The 23,806-nt window shown below is 33.9% G+C and overlaps 3 protein-coding genes and 1 pseudogene across 6 annotated transcripts; 1 reads left to right on the top strand and 3 right to left on the bottom strand.

Moving 5' to 3' along the window:
- Positions 1–6,359: 6,359 nt before the first annotated feature.
- LOC103841461 (nucleolar complex protein 2 homolog) lies at positions 6,360–9,504 on the bottom strand. 2 transcript variants are annotated; one of them, XM_009118000.2, is made up of 11 exons: positions 9,369–9,504; positions 9,126–9,245; positions 8,958–9,024; positions 8,777–8,888; positions 8,659–8,698; positions 8,522–8,583; positions 7,963–8,448; positions 7,472–7,774; positions 7,070–7,393; positions 6,796–7,002; positions 6,360–6,711 (listed from the first exon to the last, which is right to left on the bottom strand). In XM_009118000.2, exons 2-11 carry the CDS (start codon positions 9,232–9,234, stop codon positions 6,535–6,537), a joined length of 1,887 nt encoding a protein of 628 aa, XP_009116248.1. In that variant the 5' UTR covers positions 9,235–9,245; positions 9,369–9,504; the 3' UTR covers positions 6,360–6,534. The 2 variants fall into 2 exon arrangements, with proteins under 2 accessions (XP_009116248.1, XP_009116249.1); XM_009118001.3 differs by having other exon boundaries at positions 9,126–9,241; positions 9,369–9,464.
- Positions 9,505–12,713: 3,209 nt separating this feature from the next.
- On the top strand, positions 12,714–13,848 carry EXPA16 (expansin-A16). The gene is made up of 3 exons (NM_001302013.1): positions 12,714–12,867; positions 12,999–13,317; positions 13,539–13,848. Exons 1-3 carry the CDS (start codon positions 12,714–12,716, stop codon positions 13,846–13,848), a joined length of 783 nt encoding a protein of 260 aa, NP_001288942.1.
- Positions 13,849–18,835: 4,987 nt separating this feature from the next.
- Positions 18,836–21,141, bottom strand: LOC103841459 (FBD-associated F-box protein At4g10400). Of its 3 annotated transcripts, XM_033278856.1 has the most exons (5): positions 20,531–21,141; positions 19,552–20,399; positions 19,328–19,477; positions 19,226–19,241; positions 18,836–19,141 (listed from the first exon to the last, which is right to left on the bottom strand). In XM_033278856.1, exons 2-5 carry the CDS (start codon positions 20,395–20,397, stop codon positions 18,975–18,977), a joined length of 1,179 nt encoding a protein of 392 aa, XP_033134747.1. In that variant the 5' UTR covers positions 20,398–20,399; positions 20,531–21,141; the 3' UTR covers positions 18,836–18,974. The 3 variants fall into 3 exon arrangements, with proteins under 3 accessions (XP_033134747.1, XP_018509703.1, XP_009116245.1); XM_018654187.2 differs by having other exon boundaries at positions 18,836–19,241; positions 19,552–20,445; XM_009117997.3 differs by having other exon boundaries at positions 18,836–19,241.
- Positions 21,142–21,325: 184 nt separating this feature from the next.
- On the bottom strand, positions 21,326–23,786 carry LOC103841457 (annotated as a pseudogene).
- Positions 23,787–23,806: the final 20 nt, after the last annotated feature.

Genomic DNA, 23,806 nt, shown 5'->3' with positions numbered 1-23,806 from the left:
AAGTAGGAAAGGGCAAAAGAGCTTAAATAGAAGAAAGAGGAAGGGAATCTACGGTCGAGATTTTATTGACATATCAGAGATTTAGAGAGAGAGAGATTACAGAACAGTTACACATCATAATCGGAGATACCAAATAAACCAACGCTCATTAACCCTCACTGTGCCCAAAATTAACTAAAGAGGCAAATCTGAGTGATAAAAAAGGAAAGGAATTGAAGAGAGTAAATTAATAGAGCAATAAGTGTTAGGTCAAAACAAAAGAGAGAAAAGAAGAGATGTGTTGCGTAGCCCACAAGCATTAAGTTTTGTAGATCGATGGAATTGACACATTTGACAGCTCTTTCGTCACCATTTTGGGTTTAGGGTTTTCCTCAGAGTTTCCTTTCTTTTGGTCCCTCCTCTTACCAGTTTTACTTCTCTCTCTCCTCTTTCTTTTCTTCAAGTTAAATTATTGCGGTTTTGAAAACTTTTTGGGCTTTCTCATATTTAACTTTATTCCGCCTTTTTCGGTTTTACAAAAAATGTCATCATCTTTGCTATTTGGTCTCATCGAGGGGCGTTCTATACCAGCAACTTATCTTAAACCAACATCCACTTTTAAAAAAAAAAGTTTATTGTTGTTTGTCATGATTTTGTGTGTTGCAATATATATGTTGGAGTCTCCCGCAAAACTGAACCTATATATATTTAAAGAAGCAAAAAAGGAGTTTAGAGTTTTGTATGCCATATCTGATGTAGAACTAAAGACTAGTCTCTTGGCTATATACAGAACATTCATGAAACTTAATTTGTGTCAATGGATATAGTTATAATTATAATTTTTGTTGTGAACAGCCACATATTAAGCAAGAGGACAATAGAGAACAAAACGTGTTGAGGCAAATACCCGTTTAGAATTTCTTATTATTGTGTGAATGAATAATCTTACAAACCCTTAGACCCATATTTATAGCAGCCTCAAAACTCGATTTCATTTATCCTTTAGGAATACATACTTATCTAGAAAAAGTAAATTTTATAAACCTAAAAAAGCATACTGTACCGCGGGGGGCATACCCCCCAGATGTCAACCTTGATAGCTAGTTTATCTTCCTTGCGCCTACGACGCCCGCACACGGTCAGACCGACCCACGAATGCTGGGCTTTTACTAGTGCACAGAGATTTAAGACATACATATGCAATAATTTTATAAAAAAATTCAACCTTTTTGTTTGTATATCAGTTTATGACTTTTTTAATAACCCTCTAGGTATGTAATACAACTCCATAAAATTATATTTTCTCTGTTCTTAAAAGATCAATGTTTTAGAATTTTCACACTTTTTAATAATATATTTTAAAATTTAGCTATAAATGCATAGTTTTTTGTAATTTTATATTTTCTATATTTTTAAACAAATAAGATTTTAAGAAATGAAATTAATGTTTTTGAACTTCATAATTTATCATTATTAGTTGACAAAAATTACTTTGGAAATATAAAATATATATTTTTTGAAACAAAAAATTTCTCTAAAATGTGGATCTTTTAGGAACGGATGGAGTAATTAACTTCTTGGAAATATTTTTAATTACTAAAAGAGATAACTTTACTCCCAGTCCCTGAGTTGTTCTTAATTATGTAGTCCAGATAGTTATACGGTTGTCTAATGTCTCATATAAACAATAAACAGCCTAGCTCATGTAAACCTCAAGTTTGTAGTTGCTACTTGCTGCCATCTTTATTAGAGCATCTCCAATGTAATACTCCATTTTTTCTTCTAAAATAGAGTAAAAGTAAAAATGGAGTAAAAATATTCCAACCCTACTTTATTTTTCACTCCGTAATGGAGTGATGAACAAACAAAAAATAGATTACTCCATTGAGTAAACTCTATTATGGAGTGAGATTTGGAGTTAGATTAAAGTAATCTTTACTCTATTTTCACCTTTATTCTATTTTAGAGAAAAAATGGAGTGGGGTTAGAGATGCTCTTAGACTTCAAGTACCTCTTTTAACACCAAATACTTTTTTTTTTTTTTTTGCAAAATATGTACCAATAAATAGAATTTAATGTGTTCAATTAATACTATAAATATCTTCCTCTGAATATACACGGACGAGTTCTTCAAAAATAAATGTTCCTGCTTTTTGTGGTGTTTTGTAGATCCTAACTTCAAATAACCCTAACACATTAAATTTGTTTTTCTTTTGACCAGTAGACTTCTTTAAAAGAACAATTGATTTCGTTGAATCTTATGATGCCTTGATTAGGCTTGCTGTTGAGCTAAAAGCTTCGTCAAAGGACCTATTATTCCGGGTTTCACATGTAAAACTAATCATCCCTGCTTCTATTTTTTTGGAGCTCACATGTAAAACTAATCCTCTCCACTTCAATTTTGGTTGGGCTTGCTGATTTAGGACAATTGTACTGGAAAAAAAATATTTGTATTAAATTAGTACTCTGCTTGAAAAATATGATTGAACGTCTAATTGATTTGCTACAGATTTTATAAAGTACTGGTCGCAGACCATTTTTATGGAACCTTGTTGATCACATGCATATTTATAAATATTATGGTACTAAAATAAAAGTATTGCCTATTTACATATTTACGGAAATGTGTGGACCGCCCTAGGCTAACCATCTTATCTCTACTTAAGAGGGATCCCTAAGTTAAGAAATTGTTCATACTTTATTTTTTGTGCTACAACTTCTCACACATTGGTGTTATTATGTATTAATAGGGCCTCATGGTTCAATCTCTAATGATGATTCAAAAAAAGAAACTACAACGAGACAAATATAAAGTTGTCTTGTCTACACTGTTGTTGTCTATAGGATTAACTAATTTCTATTGAATAATAGTACACATGGTTCCTGAGATATGGACTCGTCTTAGAGTTTCGGTTATACAAAAGAACACACACACACACATATATCAATAGCTATTACAATCGAATGAAATCCAAAGTATTTCTTGTCAATACTAAAATTTTAGTAGTGTCAGAGAAATGTGGGGGAGAAACGAGGATTGCTATTGCGCAAAACCCTAGTGCTGCCCGTAGAAAATTAAAACTTTATTGTTATGCAGATATTTACAAGAAAACATAAGTGCGTGCGTATAATAATATGGGACGTACCAAGTTGAAGAATACAAAGAAAGATAAAACAAGAAAGAAGGAAACACGAAGTTAGAGGAGATGGGACATTGACGTGGATGCAGTTGCCCACTGGTACGGAGTCATGAGAAGTGGAGCCAAAGAGGTTAATCCTCCTCCTCGTACGGGAGTCTTTTTATTTCTTTTTAATTTTTTATTGTCACATCCATCTCTTCATATCATTTTATGTATTGTTGTCATGTGTACACCACCAATACGTACATTATTATTATTTTCTATAACTAATAATAACTAGGACCATCTTAAATTATTTACAATTGTGAGCAAAGGGTTTAAATTATTTAAAATGCTATGCAACAAAAATATTAAATATATTTGATGTGTTAACTTTACAGCAATGAAAACTTTACAACAACGAAAAATATCATATTTCCAGTAATATCATGGTCGAATGTATCAGTTCCACTTGCTAATGTCCTCGTATATCCTTAGGTATCTTAGTTTATTAAATTTGAAATATATAAAGTGAAGGAGCCTATATAACTGATGATCAGAGAAAAGTTGAAGACAACCAGGCCACATAACCATAATCAATTTTTGGTGAAACTGGCTTTTGCCTATGTATAAGAATATTTTGGAATAGCTGTTGCCGACAAATATATATAGATAGATGATATGTTCGTATAGTACTGTGAGATTGATCTGTGAAGCTCGTCTCTAAAATACGTAGAGGAAGTGGGTCATGACACATTAAATGCTTTTAACCCACTCGGGCGAACGATTGGTTGTCGAAATTATTCAATGTAAGAAGGTACTTCGTAGGTTTGTGTAGCCCTTAAATTTAGCTGACAATTTACAGAACAAAATAAAAGTGAGAGTTTATTATTACTCTGAATATATATAGTCTATTCTTATAAGCTTTCTTCATTTGGAAAACGCTTTAGGGCTCTCACCCTCTGCGTCTGTCTCCTCGTATACCTCTTTTCTCCTCCTCTCCAACTCCTTCCGCCAACGGCTTTAAATTTTATCACAAAGACAATTAATTACATGATAAGAGGACAAGTTATGTCCATATTAGTAGTTTTTTTTCAATTACCATACCGTCATCTTTTTAAAAGAGTCTTATATTTTATTATTTACATTGCTGCTTGTTCAACCATTACCCATATTTTCATCTCCATATTTGCTAGAGATCATTTTCAGCTTTTCTTCTTGATTGTGTCGCTAATACTTATTTTTAACGTTAAAATCGTCTCTAGGGACTATCTAAGGACTTACAGCTAGGCTGGAGAGGGCCTGTGGGTTGGTTCAACTGGATATGGTTGATTAGTCAATTTGTAAAAAGGCATTCTTGTCTTAGATATTGTTAGCTACATCTCATAAAGTACAAACCCTATTGACATTGAAAACCAATTATTCACATAGCTTAAGAGATAATACATCTAAACTCTTCATGTGAAGACATAACCCAAAATTTTAATTTATTTATGTAAGATGTTATAAACATTTTGGCTCATTTTATTCTTTGCATTCATAAGAAGAATACCGTAAATATTCGTGGCATATTCAAATAAAGGGTCTCACTCTTTTCTGCTACTTTTCTATTTGCAGGGAGATTTGTAGAAGTGGTTTAAATTGTTTCTTGTTCTCTTTTGTAAAGCCAAACCAGTTTTAACCACAAAGAATGTATTCATATTTGACTTCTTACAAACCAAAATCGTTTGCTAAAAAGTAATTGTAGCAGATCCAAGAGAGAGAAAGAAGCGACTTAGTGATGTTTTAATCCGTCTTCGCTTCCCAATTTGATTTCTTAATCTCATTGGCAAGATGTGTATTTGCAACATATTTTTTTCTTATACTGAGAAACACATTAAAACTGAGTTAGTGTTAAGTAACAGTATCTTTCACTATTTTATATAAACATTAAATTTAGATGTGATAAATAATAGAAAACATAAATTGTACCACGCACAACTTCTCTTTTATTTTTGTATATACCAATGCCATCTATATTTACGAGGAAAAAAAGAAAACATCTTTGTATAGAAGACCAAGTACAAGAAGTATACATGTTAGTGTAATAATTACGATGTGTTCCGAAAAAAATGGTGTAATAATTAAGACCAATTTACCAGTTACAAAAAAATAAAAAAAAATAGTTAAGACCAATTTGGTCATGAACTTATATCACAACGAATGTTTGAGCGTTTAAAAAAAAAGGGTAAACAAAAGAAACCAATGCGAGGTGGATCCCCTATCTCGTCGAGAGACTCTGAGAAACCCATTGTGCTTTAAATTTGCAGAAGAATATCGTCAGACTCTGCGTTTTACTCAAGTCCTCTGAAGTTAGGTACTTATGTCTTTTATATCATAATAACTATACAGCAAAAAAAGTACTCAAAAAGCAACAAAATACTAAATAAGTTGTTAGAACAATATTATAATCGATGTGACACCAACGTTGTATTGCTTGGGTTTTGTTACAAAGCTATTTTTATTCATTATCATGTGGTGTAATCGTGGCATTAATACAGATTAAATAAGGTATACTTATTTTACTACCTTAGAGAAAGAAAAAAAACATTTTCTTCAATGAGAAAAAAACAAGTGGCAATTTCTATACTATTTATTTCTCAATAAAATAACAGTCTATTTTAAAAGAAAAAATATAAATGAGTTAGTAGTTTTACATTTAAATGGTATTGTAGAATGAAATACAGAAATGAGTTAGTAATTTTACTCTGTTGCTGATTCCATAGTAAAATCAGCTGTTTGTAACCTCAACTCAGCCTGTTTAAGGCTTAATTAAAGTATTTGGTTTGTCAAAAAAAAGATGCTCTTCAGAGTTACTTTTATTTATTAATCGGCATGAATTCTTCAAAACTATTTTCTATGTTTCTTAATGTTACATATTCTACATTTTTCATACATTTTAATAAAACACATTAAATTTGCATAATTTTTTGTGTTTATTTTTGTTCTATAATTTTAAGCCAATAAAAATTCAATAAGTGCAATTAAATTTTTTGAAATTTACAATTAGTTAATAAAACATATCTTGAAAATGTAAAAAATAGATATTTTTTAAACAATTTTGTTTCTAGATTTAATAATATTAAGGAGCAGAGAGAGTATTTTTATTCATTAATCGACATTAATTAATACAGATAAAATAAGGTATGCTCACTTTACTACATTACTAACATTAGAGACTGAAGGAAACATTTTCTTCAATGAGAGAAAGAAACAAACGAGTAATCCAAGAACATATAACTTTCACCTGATTAAACTCATTGCATAAATGTTTTGTAAGTTTCTGAAAACAGTTCATAAAAATCCAAAATCTAAATGACAACAAAAATGTTCTCTGCCCTTACAATTCGAGTTGCAAAACCCACAAACTGTATTAAAATTATTCCCACACTTAACCTCACTTCTTCACTTTTGTTCCCAGACCTTTGTCTACAATGTTTTGATAGTATTGTGTATACGGAGCAGTCTTGCTTCTCTTCTCAAGCTGAAGAAACGTTTCTATCGCTTGTTGATCGTTTGGTGAGAAAGCCGCTTCATCTCTCTTCATTTGCACAAACTCAATATTCAACTCCACCTTAAAAAAAACACAAAACAAGAAACCATTTCTCAGAACAAGAATGATCTCAAAGCCAAGATTGGTTTGGTTTGGTTGCTTTACCTGCTCGATAAAGCGTTTCACCACACGCTTCAACCCTTCCATAGTGCTTCTCTCGTTAAACTTCTTCAGTCTCATAATGGAGATAGTAGCAAACTCTGGAAACGATATGTGGAAGCTCCACTGAGCAAAGTGGTTAGCAAGAAGCTCAATCACAGAGAAGATACACTGTTCTTGGAAGTTTTGGGACTTTAACCAATTCTTAGGCAGCTGCAAAACAAAGAATGTATCAAGCTTTATCCATCGATGACATAAACTGAAGTAAACTACAACGAACCTTCACTGTTGAGACAGCTTCAAGCTTCTTTTTTTGCTTTTCACCTTCATTTGTGGTTTTATATTCCAACATATCCAACACCAGTGAAGCTATTGGAATGAATATACCGCTTGCACGAGAGAGATGGTTGAGCCATTGAATGCATTTAACCCTTAGGAGCAGGTACCGTGGTCCAATAAACAGTGTAGCAACTCCATTTATAACTTGGATTACAGTATACAGCAGAGACTGAAGATCATTACCCTGAACGTTGGCGGCTATAAAACTCACCCAGAGATCAAGACAACTTGTGTAGTGCTCGCTATGTATCTTCTCAACAGCTTCCTGCTTACAAAAAAATTGAAAGAGGCTAAGAAGACAAACAAGAAAACAGAGGCTTTAGTATAAAAGACTAAGCAGCACCTTGTTCTTTGTAGCGAGAGCCATCTTCAGTAACTTGGCAAGTTGTGTGATGGAAACAGAAGCTTTAGTATAAGACCTCTGCATATCTTGAGAGCAGAGCTCAACAAGAGAATCTCTGAGGAGAGGTAGACGTTGTTCTGAATTTGTCTTGGGAGAATCACAGTCATGTAGTAAGGCTTTGTACATGTTGATGAAGCAGGCGTCGAAGCACTCCGAGTTAAACACAATAGCAATGTCTTTCAAGATTAGAAAAGCTTGGTGGGATAGTGTTTCTTCGCCGGTTACCCACAGGTCAACAGAAAGCTGCACCAAGCAACACAATCAAAACATGACTTTCCTATATAAAATAAGCTTTTAGAGTTTAAATAAAAATATTGTCAATGAATCTCTCTAGATAGTAGATACTAATGATATATTAAAGCGAAGAAGATGAAGAGTCTAGTCCAATATATGTAACTTTGCTAATAACAAATAGTGATTATAGAGTGTACCTTGATCAGTTTGTTCAGCAACTCTGGAAACGCGGCGAAGAAGACAATGGAAACTCTAAGTTGGGCAAAGGCAAAGACTGTAATCTCCAAATCTGCAGCCTGCTTGACAAGATGGATGGTACTTCTAAAGAAAGACTTGATCAGAGGTTTCACACTATCCCATTTTGGGTTGTTGTTATTCAACTTCAGAACCTTCTCCTTGTTAGCAGAGCCTGATAACCCCAGAACACTCTTGAAAGTGTGATCAGCTTTCTGGAGCACGAAGATCATGACATTGGCGAACGTCTCGCTGTCTTCTATGTCATAGCCAGGGCTTGTGATTCCTGATGCCTCGTGTCCGTAATGACAAGCAGCTCGGTACCAGTTTAATAAACTGGTTAGTGCTTGAACAGACTGTTCCTCATCCACTAGGTTACTGAAAGAGCTTAAAACAGATCCTGAGAGTACTTTACGCTTCATTGCATCTGAATCAGTTTCATCTACCATCTGCATCAGATGATTACCATGTTACATAACCTGACATAGCACCATTGTATCAACACTTTAGTGTAGCTGTTACCTTTTTATTCAACCTAGCAAGCTTCCTCGACTGTTTTTTAAGCTTAGTTTCACTGATTTTACCTGGAAACTTTATCTATTGAGTCAAACAGTCAAAGGAAGGAGCCAAGAGAAATAATATTAGGGTAAAGCCATTACCTTGTGTTCCATTCACAAGTGCATTTGTCAAGTCAGAGTCCTGAACACAAGAATATACTGTGAATACTTGGTACCATTACAGAGAAACTTCAACAAAACGCCAAGTTAAAAGAGTTACCTCAGTTAGATAACCATCACTATCTGAATCACCACCGTCAAGAACCACCACACCTTCATCTTTGTCAAACACCGCGTCTATAACTATATCCTTAGGACTTTCTTCAATACATCTGAAAACACACATAAACGATGTAAGTAACACAAAGCTAAGAGATTACACTGAGTGAAAAAAGTAGAACCTCTTCTTAAGTGGCTGCTCTATCATCTTCTCCTCTTCTTCATCTTGTGCATCTCGACGCCCATCTCCTAAACCATATGAGTTAATATAACATAAGACTCTAAACAAGATCCTAACTTTCTCAACCATGGTTAGTCTCTAAGATGATTAAAGAAAAAAAGGAAGTTACTTTTAGCGAATTTGCGTTTGAGAAAGGGCTTTTGCTTCCTGTTCTTCTTCTCAACAGACTGAAGATTCTTCTTGGCGAATTTTCTAGCTTTCTTCCCAAGCTTACCCATTTGAAAGCTAACTGTGAGGATACAACGATTCAGTAACGAGGTCGTTAAATTCCAAAACTACGATAAAGTTTCTGACTTTACAATATACAAATTAGGTTTTAACAAACTTGGAGAAGTAAAGGTAGAGACTTTACCGTTTAGAGACGAGAGGGTGCTTCAGAGAGGTTTGATCTGAGAGAGAGAGAGAGAGAAGAGGAGAGAATGTTGAGGGTGATAAACGCGGCGCAAAGGTTTAGGGTTTTAGCTGAGTTTTTTTTTTCTTTAAACGTTTAAAGCGTTATGCTCTTAAGAAATAAATTAGCGTTTACCGTTTAAAAATGCGTTTGTTATTGTCAATTGGGCTGGGTTGAAATTGGTTCCGGTTTAATCGGTTCTTTGGAAAACTATTGCCAGAAGAGTTATCGAAACTAGATCGGTTTAACTTTTTTTCACAGTTTCACTCTGTAAGCCCAACCTTGTAAGTCCAAAAAGCCCATTTGAGGCTTCTTGTTTCATAGTTTGACAATCGCCAAGCTTGTCTCGTTTTTTTTTTTTTTTTTTGATCAATGCCAAGCTTGTCTCGTAAAATCTTGTTATTACCCAAAATGTTAAAAATGTGTGTTTGGACCTTTGGTTGCTACTCCTGACGACTAAAATAACTTCTGACGTATTTACCGATTAGGTTTTGACTAAACCTTTTTATTTGATTAAACTTTCGATTTAGACGGACATGTTATAATTTTTGAAGTTATAATGGTTTCTTTCTCAATCATTCTACATGATTTCATATGTTGCTTTATTCGTAGTTGACAATTAACAGTCTATGCGTACTTATATTTTACGCTTAAGTTATTTACTGGACATGGAACTTAATTATTTTTTGTTATTTGATGTAAATTTATATTAATTATTTAAACGCACATAACTTGATCATTTTCAATCACAAACATAATCTGTTCTCAAAACCAATCAGAAAGGTTCTTATGTACGTTTCCATTATAAGTCATCATAATATTGATAGCATGCTAGCTAGTGATAAATCATGTTTATTGTAAATCGTCAAATGGTTCCTTTAAAGGAACATTTTGTAAAACTTGAATCGACGATGCTATTTTTTAGCTAACGTAAACAGAAAACTAGTCTCCATGTATCGATTTATCAGGCGCTATCTACCATGTCCAATCAAACGCCTTTAGATCGCAACGTGTTTTCGTTGCCAGAGAATATACGGGCTCGTACGATATATCGTACATGGCCTGTCCTTCGGATCATTGTGTCAGACCTGTTTTTAGTAAATTTGTTGTTTGCTTTGACATACTTCTTTCTCACATTAATTTAACTTCCATACACTGTGACACCATTTAATACACACGGACAGGCTAACAATGTCAAGTTGTCTGAGCAGGATATCATGGATCATATATTATTTTAGATCCAAACAAATACAAATAAGATTATGTTAATTAAAAGCTACACAATATCTCTGCAGTAATGTGATTCTATTTTGGGAGTGAAATTTGAAAGTTGGCATCTATATTTATAAAAATTAAGAAATGATTATTCCAACATATATACAACAGAAAGAGAGTAAGATTTTTTTTTTTTTTTTTTTTGGTAATCAAGAGAGTAAGATTTGTTTTGTTGGAACGAAAATAAATGAAAAGACGTGAATTATCGTGAGAGGAGAGGTAGATAATAAATTCACATGCAAGTGGGTATCATGATAAAGCAGCTCCTTGTTTCCTAAGCGTTCATGTGCATTCTGGAAAAATATACACGTAACCAAGTCCAAGTATACACTATTTTTCTTTATATGCAGAATGGATCTTAGTTACGTTGTAATTCCTTTTAATCTAAACTAAACGTGAGTTATGAAATACAAATAGTCTAACAATATCATATCTACCTCAAAAAAAGGAAATCTACATCCACGAGAATCTATAAACTTTGACTAATTAATGAACATTACACGTATACATGTATGTATAATTTTGCTGGCGTGTGACTTGGCAGCTACAACAAGATCTGGTTGGTGCTTAGATATATGCCTTGTCATCACCAAATGTCCTTAATGTTCTTCCACCCTCACCGCCCCTAACTGTTTTCTCTTTTGTTCTTTATTTTCATCTCATGCTTCACTTACTTATATTTTCCCAACTATTTTTTCTTCTCATTATGAAAGCAACTCAATGAATTGAATATATTTTAATAATCATTTGTGGCATTGATGTATAAAAATATACATATATGTCATTCCTAGCAATAACAAACTAAAAATGATAATGATCTTCACTAGACTTGAGATCATATAATGCGTTGTTGACTTTATTTTTTGGTGTTCATATAAAAACTCCAAAGTTCTAGGAAAACTATGCATGGATGTGTATATACACACTCGGCGATGATTGAATAAATATTTATATTTCCCACTTTCCAAATTAATGACATTGATGATTTAGTACGCCGTAAGCTGTACATCTATATAACCAAACATCTTGTATGTAAATCGAGTTATTTTACTTTTAATTTTACAAATTATTTCATGATAAATAGTATATATCATAAAATACAAAACGGGTCTAAGTTGCGATTCTTCAATACAACAACTTAGTCAAAGGAGCAAACACCATTGAAACTTTCGGAAACTTTATCGAAAACAGATTAGAAGTACAATTGCATTCGTTGTAAAACGTAGTTTGGTTTGAATAAATTTTTAACATTTGATTAATAACATATCATATTGGCAATGTTGTAACGTTGAAAACGCAAAAAAAACACCATTATCTGATATTTTATCAGTGATTCATAACATTATCTTTTGTGTGTTATAATTTTTTTTATATATATAATGGGCAGTAGCGAAATACTAAAGCTTAAGCAAAAAAAAAAAAACACAGAAATACTGTTAGAAAACAATACATAAAGCGATGTTAATCTATGAAAGTATCCTTTTCTTAATGGTTTATAAAATTTTATTTAACGTTAATGTTTTCTCTACTATGTCGCTTCACCTATTCCATCGTTCTACTATTACGTTGACATAACAATCACATCTTTGCTTTCAAACATACCAACTGTTTGCTAGTTTATATCGCATGAGTGACTTATATCAGCAGTAGATCTTTCGTGTACTTCGTTGGAAATTTGGCATTTATCTCTTTAATTTGGAGTTTCTCTCACATTATATTAGTTATAGATCCCTAAATTAAGAGGATAAAAGACTCCATGATCTCATATTATTGCAATCAAAATAAGATTACAAACATGTCTTTCACCACACGTTGTAATCTACCCTCTAAATATTCATGTCTAGAAAATACTAATATCGGCCAATAATATCTCTTTCTCTAACTTTGGTGTTTCTCTCCGCCTATATAAATAGCGATCTTCACAAGTGATGTTTCCACCATCATCAAGTCTCTCAGCCTTTTAGTCACACTCTACAGTCTTCTTCTTCCTCTTCCAGCTCCTCCATAAATCACCCACAAACATCAACAAAAATGGCAGTTAATCCATCCATTCTCTTAACCATGTTCCCTCTCTTTCTCTTCTTGAGCCTTACCAACGCTGCGATCCCGGGCGTCTACTCCGGTGGCTCTTGGCAAACCGCTCACGCCACTTTCTACGGTGGCGACGACGCTTCAGGAACCATGGGTCAGTCCATTATCTTCAAACATTCATATCAAAAACCACACTTCATCATCAATCATTCATTATAACCAACTCTTCAAAAGCAGAGCACTCTGTTTTTCTTATAATTATTATTTTTCTTTAATATCTTGTAGGTGGCGCTTGCGGTTACGGGAATTTATACAGCCAAGGATACGGCACTAACACGGCGGCCCTGAGCACGGCGCTTTTCAACAATGGCTTAACCTGTGGCGCATGCTTTGAAATCAAATGTGTCAATGATCCTAAATGGTGTCATTCAGGCAGTCCTTCTGTTTTTGTAACCGCAACCAACTTTTGTCCTCCCAACTTAGCTCAGCCTAGCGACAATGGTGGCTGGTGCAACCCACCACGCGCTCACTTCGACCTGGCCATGCCAGTTTTCCTCAAGATCGCCGAGTATCGTGCCGGCATTGTCCCTATTTCATACCGCAGGTATATAAACTCATAGCATGGTATAGTTAAATAAAATATTGGCCTTGGATCTCCAATTTTTTTAAAAAAATTAATAATATACATAAGCCTTTAAATTGTTTAAAAAAATACGAAAAATTCTTCTTAAATTGTTCAGCGTTCCCAAAAACTCGGGACCAACTTTACATCTACACTTGCAAAATGTAATGTATAAAATGCTAAGCTTGAGAGCTGTGGTATAGGGTGGCATGTAGGAAGAGTGGAGGGATAAGGTTTACGATCAACGGCCACCGTTACTTCAACTTGGTGCTGATCACGAACGTGGCTGGAGCAGGAGACATCGTGAGGACGAGCGTGAAAGGATCAAAGACTGGTTGGATGGGTTTGACTAGGAACTGGGGACAGAACTGGCAGTCTAATACTGTTCTCGTTGGTCAGTCACTTTCCTTCCGTGTCACAACGAGCGACCGTAGAACCTCCACTTCATGGAACATCGTACCTTCAAACTGGCAGTTTGGACAAACCTTTGTCGGAAAAAACTTCAGAGTCTAAAGTGAATTTGGAGAAAATTGAAGAAGCTCCTCTACCCAATTCGAGATTTATAACTTTGTATTTTCTGTTATGTATTTTTATATTGTGATCTGAAGTGGCTGTTGGAGAAAAATGTAAACAGCCCGCAGCGCTTAAATTACGTCTAAGTTTGCTTGTAATGTCGAATTACATTATATACTACCTACGTTGCACGGAAGCTTCATCGGACGTCCGCTTCCCGCTTCGGAACCGGAATCGGAATCGGAACCTTGTGGAAGCTTGCGGAATCTCGCTTCCAAAACGTTTCTAAAATATTCTCTTTAAAAACCTGTTGGAAGCTTATGATTCCGTTTTGGAATCACGCTTCCATTTAAAAAAAATATATAATGTATATCAATAAAATATAAAACCATAGTTTTAATCTATATAAAATAAAAAAAAATTAATAGTAATGAATATTGAATTATAAATATATAAATATCAAAAATAATAATATAAATTATCTTTATGCATTGAGATTTTTTATTAAAGATATAGCACATATTGAAACATATTGTGTCAATTATTTATGAAGTATTAAAAATAATTAATATAATATTTTTTGTAAACATAATTTATGTGTATTTTTACAGTTTTAATATAAAATCATTTCAAAATTTTTATAAATGAATAAATGTTGTATTTCAAATTTAAATCATATAATTTTAGTCCTAATTTTTTTTAAAAAATTTATATATATATATATATAGATATACGCTTACAACACGTACCCGCTTCCTAATATTTTAAAAAATCTCGTTTCTGCGCTTCTTTACGCTTCCGCTTCCTAGTAGTATATAGGCAAAGAGCCCGTGCGATATCGCACGGGAACTCATTTTATAAAAAATATATTATAATCTATAATATATAATTTTATATGCCTAATAAAAAAATTAAACCATATAAATAATTAAATTTAATTTTGATGATTAAAATATGATTTACAAAGTATTCAAATATATATATATATTTTTTTATAAACTTTAATATTCCCTTTAATTTTTTATCAAAACACATATTGCATACAATTGTGTCTTCATTCTTTTTAAATTTTTTTATACATTTTTCACATGATAGTTATGTTCAACCACTTTTTGAACAAAATGCAATTTTTTTTTTGCATGATATATAATTTTTTTCCTATTTAAGACATAATATTAAAATTATTAGTTTATAATTTAAACAATTATAATTTGTATGTTGGTAATTGTTATTTTGTATATTTATCTACCTGCTTTATTTATTGAAAATGAATATTCAGAAAATTGAATATTGTAATAAATATATGTTGATTTACGTTAATATGACATGTCTCATTTATAATATTTTTTTTTAATTTTTGGGAGAGTTCTCATAAAATACCAACACTTATTATATAAACTAACACATTACTTAAATAAAACCTATATTTTTTAAAGCAATCCCACTTTGAGATGAAAAGACACCTTGTTTAGATGAAAAATTGCAACTTTGACATTATTTTTTTTCACCATTTTATTATTAGTAGATTAGTGAAAATTTGATTTGAAAAATGTATGGGAGAGACTATTTATAGATTTTTTAAAGCCTATTTGAATAGTCACAACCCTTCAATATGAATAGTTGCATTCTTCTAACACTCACAACTTCTCATTTTTTAAAAGATACTAGTGAATAGTCACAACTTTTAGACTATTTTTAGAAGGACACAACCTTACAACATATAACTTTTAGAAAAGACACAACTCTCTACACATATTTTTCAAAAGACACAACCTTTCAACATAATTGAAGTTCACAACCTTAGGAATTAATTGGAAAAGACACAACCTTACTACATAGAACTTTTAGAAAAGACATAACCCTTTACACTACTTTTTCAAAAGACACAACCTTTCAACATAAGTGGATTCACAACCTTAGAAATTAATTGTAAAAGACACAACCTTCCAACATAGAACTTTTAGAAAAAACACAACCTTTTACACTTCTTTTTTAAAAGACACAATCTTTCAACATAACATAAGTGGACTCACAACCTTTGGAATTAATTGGGATTGCTATTATTAGTATATATAGAATTAAACTTGTTCTGTTTTCATTTTTCAATCACAGAATTCCATCTACAATATTGACTTATAAATTGTAATTTTAATATGACAAATTGATCTACAAATTTATAACACAGCCTACTTGTGATATTGATTGGATATGGAATAAGTTAACATAAAAAATGATGATTTTCATACTTTTGACAAGGAGTGAGGAAGGTTGATCAAATTGCAATCCTTTACTAATCATATTGATTGATACTAATCCCAGTTAATCATGTGCTCTTGAAGTTACGAATTAATCGGAATAAATATGGCCTTATGATCTTATATCTCTGCATCTCCTGGTCATTAGTGCATGTCAAAACATTATATACATCAGTGCATCAAGTGCTTTTTGTTCTCTTTTCGCCGGTCTGTATTTAAACAGTAAACTAATGAAAAATATCATATAACTTAGCTCTTCTTAGTATATCTAAAGAACATTTATTGTAGAGAACAAGTTTTCAGAGTTGAGAACAAACGAAACGAGTCCGAGCAAAACTAAAAGAAAACTGAAGAGCAAGCCAAATTTTAACGATCACATACTCATTCAAACATGAGTTGGGATGTTTTTGAAGCTCTAGAAGAAAGTGCCAACTCCTTTATCATCTCTAATTTCTGAACATCCGATTCAGATGATTTGATTGTTGCAGTCTTTAAGTAAACAGCATGTTTCAAAATGTAGCCCATAATAGCTCTCTCTCTTGTGGTTCTCCTGTGTGTATCGACCAGCTGAGACTTTGTAGTCTCGACAACAAATATTCAGGTACAGTACTTGGTTCCTTCCAGTAATCCATATCTTGATGAGGATCATGATGCTGAGAACAAAGTCTAATGCCGTTCTAGTTGGCCAGACACTTTCCTTCCGTGACAAAGCCAGTGGCCGTAGAACCTCATCATGGAACTGTAACATCCCGAGTTGTGATATGTGAAAAGGCTTAAGAGAATTGATTTGGCTACCTATGTCACCAAAGTTGACTTACCTTTTCCGGAACACATCCTGAAAGAACTCTAGAGTTAAGCGTGCTTGAGCTGGAGTAGTGGAAGGATGGGTGACCTATCGGGAAGTGATTTGCGATAGCGTGCGAGTGAGGCCAAAGCATGGGAAAAGGTCGGGTGGTGATTGCAGGGTCAGTAAACAATGATTTCGAGCCTTTGAAAAAATTAACGGACCGACCGTCAGACGGGATGGGGTCCACGGGCCGAGAGAGCGGGCGTGGGTGGCCCATTAGCCGTGGGCAGGTCGGGGCGTTACAAGTGGTATCAGAGCTAGTTAGCTATCTCAGTTTCGACCTGAGAGGCGTCTTGAGACCTGTCGGGGGCGCAACGAGGACGTTGCGTTCTTTGAGAGGGGGTGAATTGTAACATCCCGAGTTGTGATATGTGAAAAGGCTTAAGAGAATTGATTTGACTACCTATGTCACCAAAGTTGACTTACCTTTTCCGGAACACATCCTGAAAGAACTCCAGAGTTAAGCGTGCTTGAGCTGGAGTAGTGGAAGGATGGGTGACCTATCGGGAAGTGATTTGCGATAGCGTGCGAGTGAGGCCAAAGCATGGGAAAAGGTCGGGTGGTGATTGCAGGGTCAGTAAACAATGATTTCGAGCCTTTGAAAAAATTAACGGACCGACCGTCAGACGGGATGGGGTCCACGGGCCGAGAGAGCGGGCGTGGGTGGCCCATTAGCCGTGGGCAGGTCGGGGCGTTACAGGAACATCGTATTTTCAAACTGGCACTGGCAGTTTGGACAAGCCTGTTTCGGAAAGAATTTCAGTGTCTATAGTGAATTTGGAAAAAAGTTCGAGGTCTATAACTTCGTAAATTCTTTTATGTTTTTTATATTGTGATCTGAAGTTGATGTTCGAAAAAAATTTAAACAGCCTGCATTCTTAAATTACATATTAGTTTGTTTGTAATGTCGAATGACTCGAATTACATTATATTATGCTATAGTTACTTCGGTATAGTACTAATTAAACTTGTTCTATTTTTTCTGGAGATTTATAAAGTATTTAAAAACGACAACTTGATCTACAAATTTATAACACAGCCTACTTGTGACACTAGACATGGAATTTTGAGTATTATCATAAGCATTCCAGTAGAATAAGTTACATAACATAAAAATGATGATTTTCATAGTTTTGACAAGGAACATATTTGGAGTGAGGATGGTGGATCAAATTGCAATCCTTTACAAACCATATTGATTGATACTAATCCAAGTTAATCATGCGCTCTTGAAGTTAAGACCTAATCGGAACAAATATGGCCTTATGATCTTATATCTCTGCGTCTCCTGGTCATTAGTGGATTCTCAAAACATTATTACATTTTATTCATGGAATAATGACACGTTGCTAAGCTCTAAATATATAACTTCCAACTACAAATCTGGCTCATATAACATCATACTTCCTCCGTTTTTAATATAAGTCGTTTTAGAGAAACTTTTTTGTTTCAAATTATATGTCATTTTCGATTTTCTATGTAAAATTTATTAATAATTAATGTTGTATGACCAATGAAAAAATATCTTCTATTTTTCTATTGGTTGAATTGTAGTTAGGTAAATAATTAATGATGTTTTTGTTTAGAAAATATAAGAAATTAATGGTTTTCTTAACTACGTGCATAGCTGTAAAATGACTTATATTAAAAAACGGAGGGAGTAATACATGAGCGTATTGATACAACTCCAACCAAGACTCACATGGATAGACACTAACATGATCATATTCATACACGAATGAATCATTTTTTTCAATGGCTCTCACATTGTCTATACATCAGTACAAGTGCTTATTTTTCCTATTTTCTTCAACAACAAATTTTCTCCGGTCTGTAATTAAAAAAATTAAATGATCATATAACTTAACTCTTAATATAGTTTCAATAAAATAAAATTTAACTTTTAACATATAGAAAGAAAATTTATGTAGAAAATCAAGATTTCAGAGTTGACGAGAAATGAAATGAGTCCGAGCAAATACAAGAAATTGAAATAACAAGACCAATTTTAAAGATCAAAATATTCAATCAAACAAGAGTTGGCATGTAGCTGAAGCTCTAGGAGAAAGTTCCAACTCCTTTAACATCTCAAGTTTCCAAACATCTGATCCATATGAATTGATTGTTGCAGTCTTTAAGTGAAGAGCATGTTTCAGAATGTAAACCACAATATCCCTCTCTTCTGGTTCTCCTGTATATTTCGACCAGCTGAAACTTTCTAGACTCGACAATATACATTCAGGAACAATGGTTGGTTGATTCCAGTGAACCATACCTTGAGGAACATGATGCTGATATCAAACACACATAAAATTAGACTAAAAGACCAAACTGTGAATCAGACCCTAAAAAGAAAGAATTTAACAAACAAACTTACTTCCATGAAGGAAAAGCCTAGTCTCTTCAAGTTGGAAGAAGCTTTGAGCAGTAGCTCGATGACTAGATCCGAGGAAAACAGTGTGCAAAAACATACCTCCAGATGTTCAAGTTGGTTGAAGACAAAACCTTCACCAAGCATCATAATACCCTGCGCACAATACTAATTAAAATTACTGACAGATGATTTAAGAAATAATGAGTTAATAGCTAGAAAATAATAACCTCTGAACATATTGTAAGACGCTTGACAGATGTGATTGATCCAATAAGACTCTTCATATCAGGAAGATTAACCTCTAGATATGCCTCGATCAGACAAGGCATCTTCTCAATCAGACAGTAGTGACCACTAATACTATGATCCATAAGTTTGAAATACTTTAAATTAGGAGTTTCTATCACAAACCCATCTAGATCCTGACAATAGGGTATGTAAAGTGACAAACTCTGCAAAGATGGAACAGCAACAGTCAACTTTCCCGCAGATTCATAATCATAATCACGTAAATCCACCACTAGATCTTCAAGAATCGGGCAATTTGAAAGAAGCCGTTGAAGAGTTTCTTCATCGAAGTATCTCACACTTTGAATTTTCAGAGTTTTGAGAGAGGGAAGAGAGACCACTCGAGGAACATCCAAGAGGATCTCACCAACCAGTTTCAAGACCACGAGAGATTTGCAAGTGAACAAGTTACTCGGCAGTATGTTTGACATAGCCGGTTCGGTGTCGTCATGTAAGATATCCAGCTCACGTAGGCAGTGAGAAACTGCTGTTGAAACCCACGTACTGATGTTCTCAGGTTTAAAATGCGAACTACATAATTCGAGACGGAAGCTTTCTATAACCGGAGCTCTATGTAGTGGCAGGTTTCTGTCGAGAAAACTTTGTAGCCTCTTGCATCCAGGCTCTGAACAATGATCTCTATGAAGGTACTCGAGTTTAGTCAACCACATCCAAAGATACTCCCACCGTTTCGACAAGATGCTTGTGGACACAGCAACTTTTGTCGGAACAGACATTAATATCTTAACAAGCAGTTCATCAGGCAACTCACTGATTCTGTCCATATCTTTAAAAAAGAAAAACAATCTACAGTTGTTAACAGTCGACAGGATCTAGACACAAAACGAAAAAACACATATTTAAAAACTAACCAAAACTAATTAGTAACGAAAGAGACAAAGAGGAACGTGACAAAACCTTAGAGAATCCGGATGGTTAGATGATGAGTGTTTCCCAAGAAAACAGAATCAGAAGATAAACAGAAAGTGACCACAAGACTGCGAAAGCATCTGTTAGTACTGAAGAGACGGGTTGCTTGAGAAGGAATAGACAAATATAAAGAGTAGTGAATCGACCCCAACAAGGAAGATGAAGGGGGGGTTATAAAAAGTTTCGTCAACGCCATTAATACCTACACCAATAACGCATGGATTGGGTCAACGAATGGTTTACTCACCGTAAAATGATCTAAATCTTTGGTGGGCATGTTACTATGGGCCTGATTAAGGGCCGACTTTTCATTCAGGCAGCCCTTCGGTCTTTGTAACCGCAACTAACTTTTGCTTTGCCCTCCTCAACCTAGCGACAATGGTGGCTGGTATTTTACTATTTTTAAATTTTATTTATTTACAAATTTGCAATTCACCATTTTTAATTTATTAATTCAGTGTGGCGGTGAATTAAAATATAGCTAGATTTTAACATGCACGTACATACAGTTTTTTTCATTTATAAATATATTTTATATTATTTCAAATGTTTTAAATATATAATTTTTATTTTGTGTTATATATTGTATAACTTTATATTATTATTGTTTATATTTTTTTCATTCAGTATTATTAATAAATAATCATTTGAAATAATCAAACAGAAAACCTTTTTTAAAATGAATTTTTTTTCTTTAATTTATACATTTTGCATATAATACATTTTAAAAATTTATTTATTTATATTATAGAAAAAGATATGTTTAAGATAACTTATATTTTCATGTTGTGTTTAAAAATATATACTGTCAGTTTAGTATTTTACGGAATTTATAAGTATAAACACTGTTTTGTTTAAATAATATAGCCCAATTATTTTAGTAGTATTATTTTAGTAAGCTGTATTTTTAAAATGACAATTTGATCTACTAATTATAACACAGCCTGCTTGTGAAAGTGGATATGGAATTTTGAGATAAACATTCTAGTAGTACGAAAGTCGAATAAGTTAAATAACATAAAATGATGATTTTCATATTTTTGATGGGGAATGTATTTGGAGTGAGGATGGTGGATTTAATTGCAATTATTTACTATCCGTATTGATTGATACTAATCCCAGTTAATCATGTGCTCTTGAAGTTAAGACCTAACCGGCATAAATATGGCCTTAGAATCGTATATCTCTGCGTCTCCTGGTCATTATTGGATTTTCAAAACATCAACGATGATCAGTGCATCAAGTGCTTATTTGTTCTCTTTTCTTCAGTTACAAGGTTTCTCCGGTCTGTATTTAAACCGTAAGCTAATGAAAAAGATCATATAACTTAGCTCTTAGTATATAGAAATAAAACCTATTGTAGAAAACAAGTTTCCAGAGTTGAAGACAAACGAAACGAGTAGCTAGCAAATACAAGAAATTGAAGAACACGCCAAATTTTAGTGATCAAAAGACTCATTCAAACATGAGTTGGCATGTTTTTGAAGCTCTAGGAGAAAGTTCCAACTCCTTTAAAATCTCAAGATTCCAAACATCTGATCCATATGACTTGATTGTTGCAGTCTTTAAGTGAACAGCATGTTTCAGAATGTAGCCCACAATAGCTCTCTCTTCTGGTTCTCCTGTGTATGCCGACCAGCTGAGACTTTGTAGACTCGACAACAAACATTCGGGAACAGTGCTTGGTTCCTTCCAGTAATCCATATCTTGACGAGGATCATGACCCTGATATCAAACACAAAAATTAGGATGAAACTAGGTTGTGCATCAGACCCTAAAAAAATAGAGTTAACAAAGAAACTTACATCCATTAAGGAGATGTCTACTCTCTTTAACTTAGAAGAAGCGTTGAGCAGCTGGACAAGTTGACTGGAGAAAAGCACTGTGCATAGACATACCTCCAAATGTTCAAGTTGATTGAAGACAAGAGTCACAAGCCCATCGAGAGTAGCCTGCGCACAGAATACTAAAGTTTTCTGACAGTTGATTACATAAATGAGATGATAAATGGAAAATGATTTACCTCTGAACATATTGTGAGACGCTTGACATATGTGATTGAATTAATAAGACTATAGATATCAGGGCAACAACAATCTACATATGCCTCGATCAGGTACGGCATGTTCTCAATCAAACCGTAGTGATCATTATTACTATAATCCACAAGTTTGAAATACTTTAAAGAAGGAGTTTCTATCACGTACTCAGCTATTTCATGACTATAGGGTATACAGAGTGACAAACTCCGCACAGATGGAGCAACAACTGTCAACTTTTGCATGGTATCACCATATTCACGTAACCTCACCACTAGGTCTTCAAGAATTGGACAATTAGATAGAAGCCGTTGAAGAGTTTCATCATTGACGTATCTCACACTCTGAAGCTTCAGAGTTTTCAGCGAGGGAAGAGACACCATTCGAGGAACATCCAAGAGGATCTCACCATCCAGTTTCAAGATCACGAGCGATTTGGAGGTATACATGTTACTCGGCAATATGTTTGGCTTAGGCGGATAAGTCTCATATACTATCTCCAGCTCACGCGCGTAGACAGTGAGAAAGAGCTACTACAACCCACATGTTGATACTCTCCGGTTTAAAACGTGTATTACACAATTCAAGACGGAAGCTTTCAATAACCGGAGCTCTATGCAATGGCAGGTTTCTGTCAAGGAAACACCGTAGGTTCTCCCATTCAGGTTCACGTCTATGACCGTACTGAAGTTTAGGCAACCACATCCAAAGATACTCCCACCGTTTCGACAAAATGCTTGTGGAGACAGCAACTTTTGTGGGAACTAACAATAGTATTTTAATAAGCAAGTCATCAGACAGCCCACTGATTATATCCATATCTTTATAAAACCAAACCCAATGCACCCTTGTTACTGTCGACAGAATCTAGACACAAAACAGAAGAAAAAAATTTTAAAGACTAACCACACGAATTAGTAACAGGCGAAACCAAAGACTCAAAGAGGAACGTGACAAAACATTAGAGAATCCGGATTGTTAGATGATGAGTGTTTCCCAAGAAAACAGAGTCAGAAGATAAACCTAGAAGTGACCACAAGACAGCGAAAGCATCTGTTAGTACTGGAGACACGGGTTGCTTGAGAAGGAATCGACAAATATAAAAGAGTAATGAATCTTCAAGAATTATCACAAGTTATTGGGCATCAGAAATATAAAGCTTCGTTCACGCCATTAATACTAATACCTAGTACCTACACTAATCACTCATGAATTAGGTTAATGA

This window comes from Brassica rapa, chromosome A09 (assembly GCF_000309985.2).
Source record: "Brassica rapa cultivar Chiifu-401-42 chromosome A09, CAAS_Brap_v3.01, whole genome shotgun sequence".
Lineage (NCBI taxonomy): Eukaryota > Viridiplantae > Streptophyta > Magnoliopsida > Brassicales > Brassicaceae > Brassica > Brassica rapa.
Note: the sequence above shows the minus strand (reverse complement) of the source record. Positions and strands in the feature narration are given on the sequence as shown.

Bases quoted from the DNA above. Each gene is read 5' to 3' on its own strand.
- LOC103841459 (XM_018654187.2), bottom strand. From the start codon at position 20,397: ATGGACAGAATCAGTGAGTTGCCTGATGAACTGCTTGTTAAGATATTA. The intron at 19,478-19,551 runs GTTATTATTTTC...TATTGTGCGCAG, and splicing joins GTCTTACAATATGTTCAGAG to GGTATTATGATGCTTGGTGA. The intron at 19,242-19,327 runs GTAAGTTTGTTT...GTTTGATATCAG, and splicing joins TAGGCTTTTCCTTCATGGAA to CATCATGTTCCTCAAGGTAT.
- LOC103841461 (XM_009118000.2), bottom strand. From the start codon at position 9,234: ATGGGTAAGCTTGGGAAGAAAGCTAGAAAATTCGCCAAGAAGAATCTT. The intron at 8,889-8,957 runs GTTCTACTTTTT...GTGTGTTTTCAG, and splicing joins GAGCAGCCACTTAAGAAGAG to ATGTATTGAAGAAAGTCCTA. The intron at 7,775-7,962 runs GTACACTCTATA...TGCTTGGTGCAG, and splicing joins TGCTGAACAAACTGATCAAG to CTTTCTGTTGACCTGTGGGT.
- EXPA16 (NM_001302013.1), top strand. From the start codon at position 12,714: ATGGCAGTTAATCCATCCATTCTCTTAACCATGTTCCCTCTCTTTCTC. The intron at 12,868-12,998 runs GTCAGTCCATTA...AATATCTTGTAG, and splicing joins CGACGCTTCAGGAACCATGG to GTGGCGCTTGCGGTTACGGG. The intron at 13,318-13,538 runs GTATATAAACTC...GCTGTGGTATAG, and splicing joins GTCCCTATTTCATACCGCAG to GGTGGCATGTAGGAAGAGTG.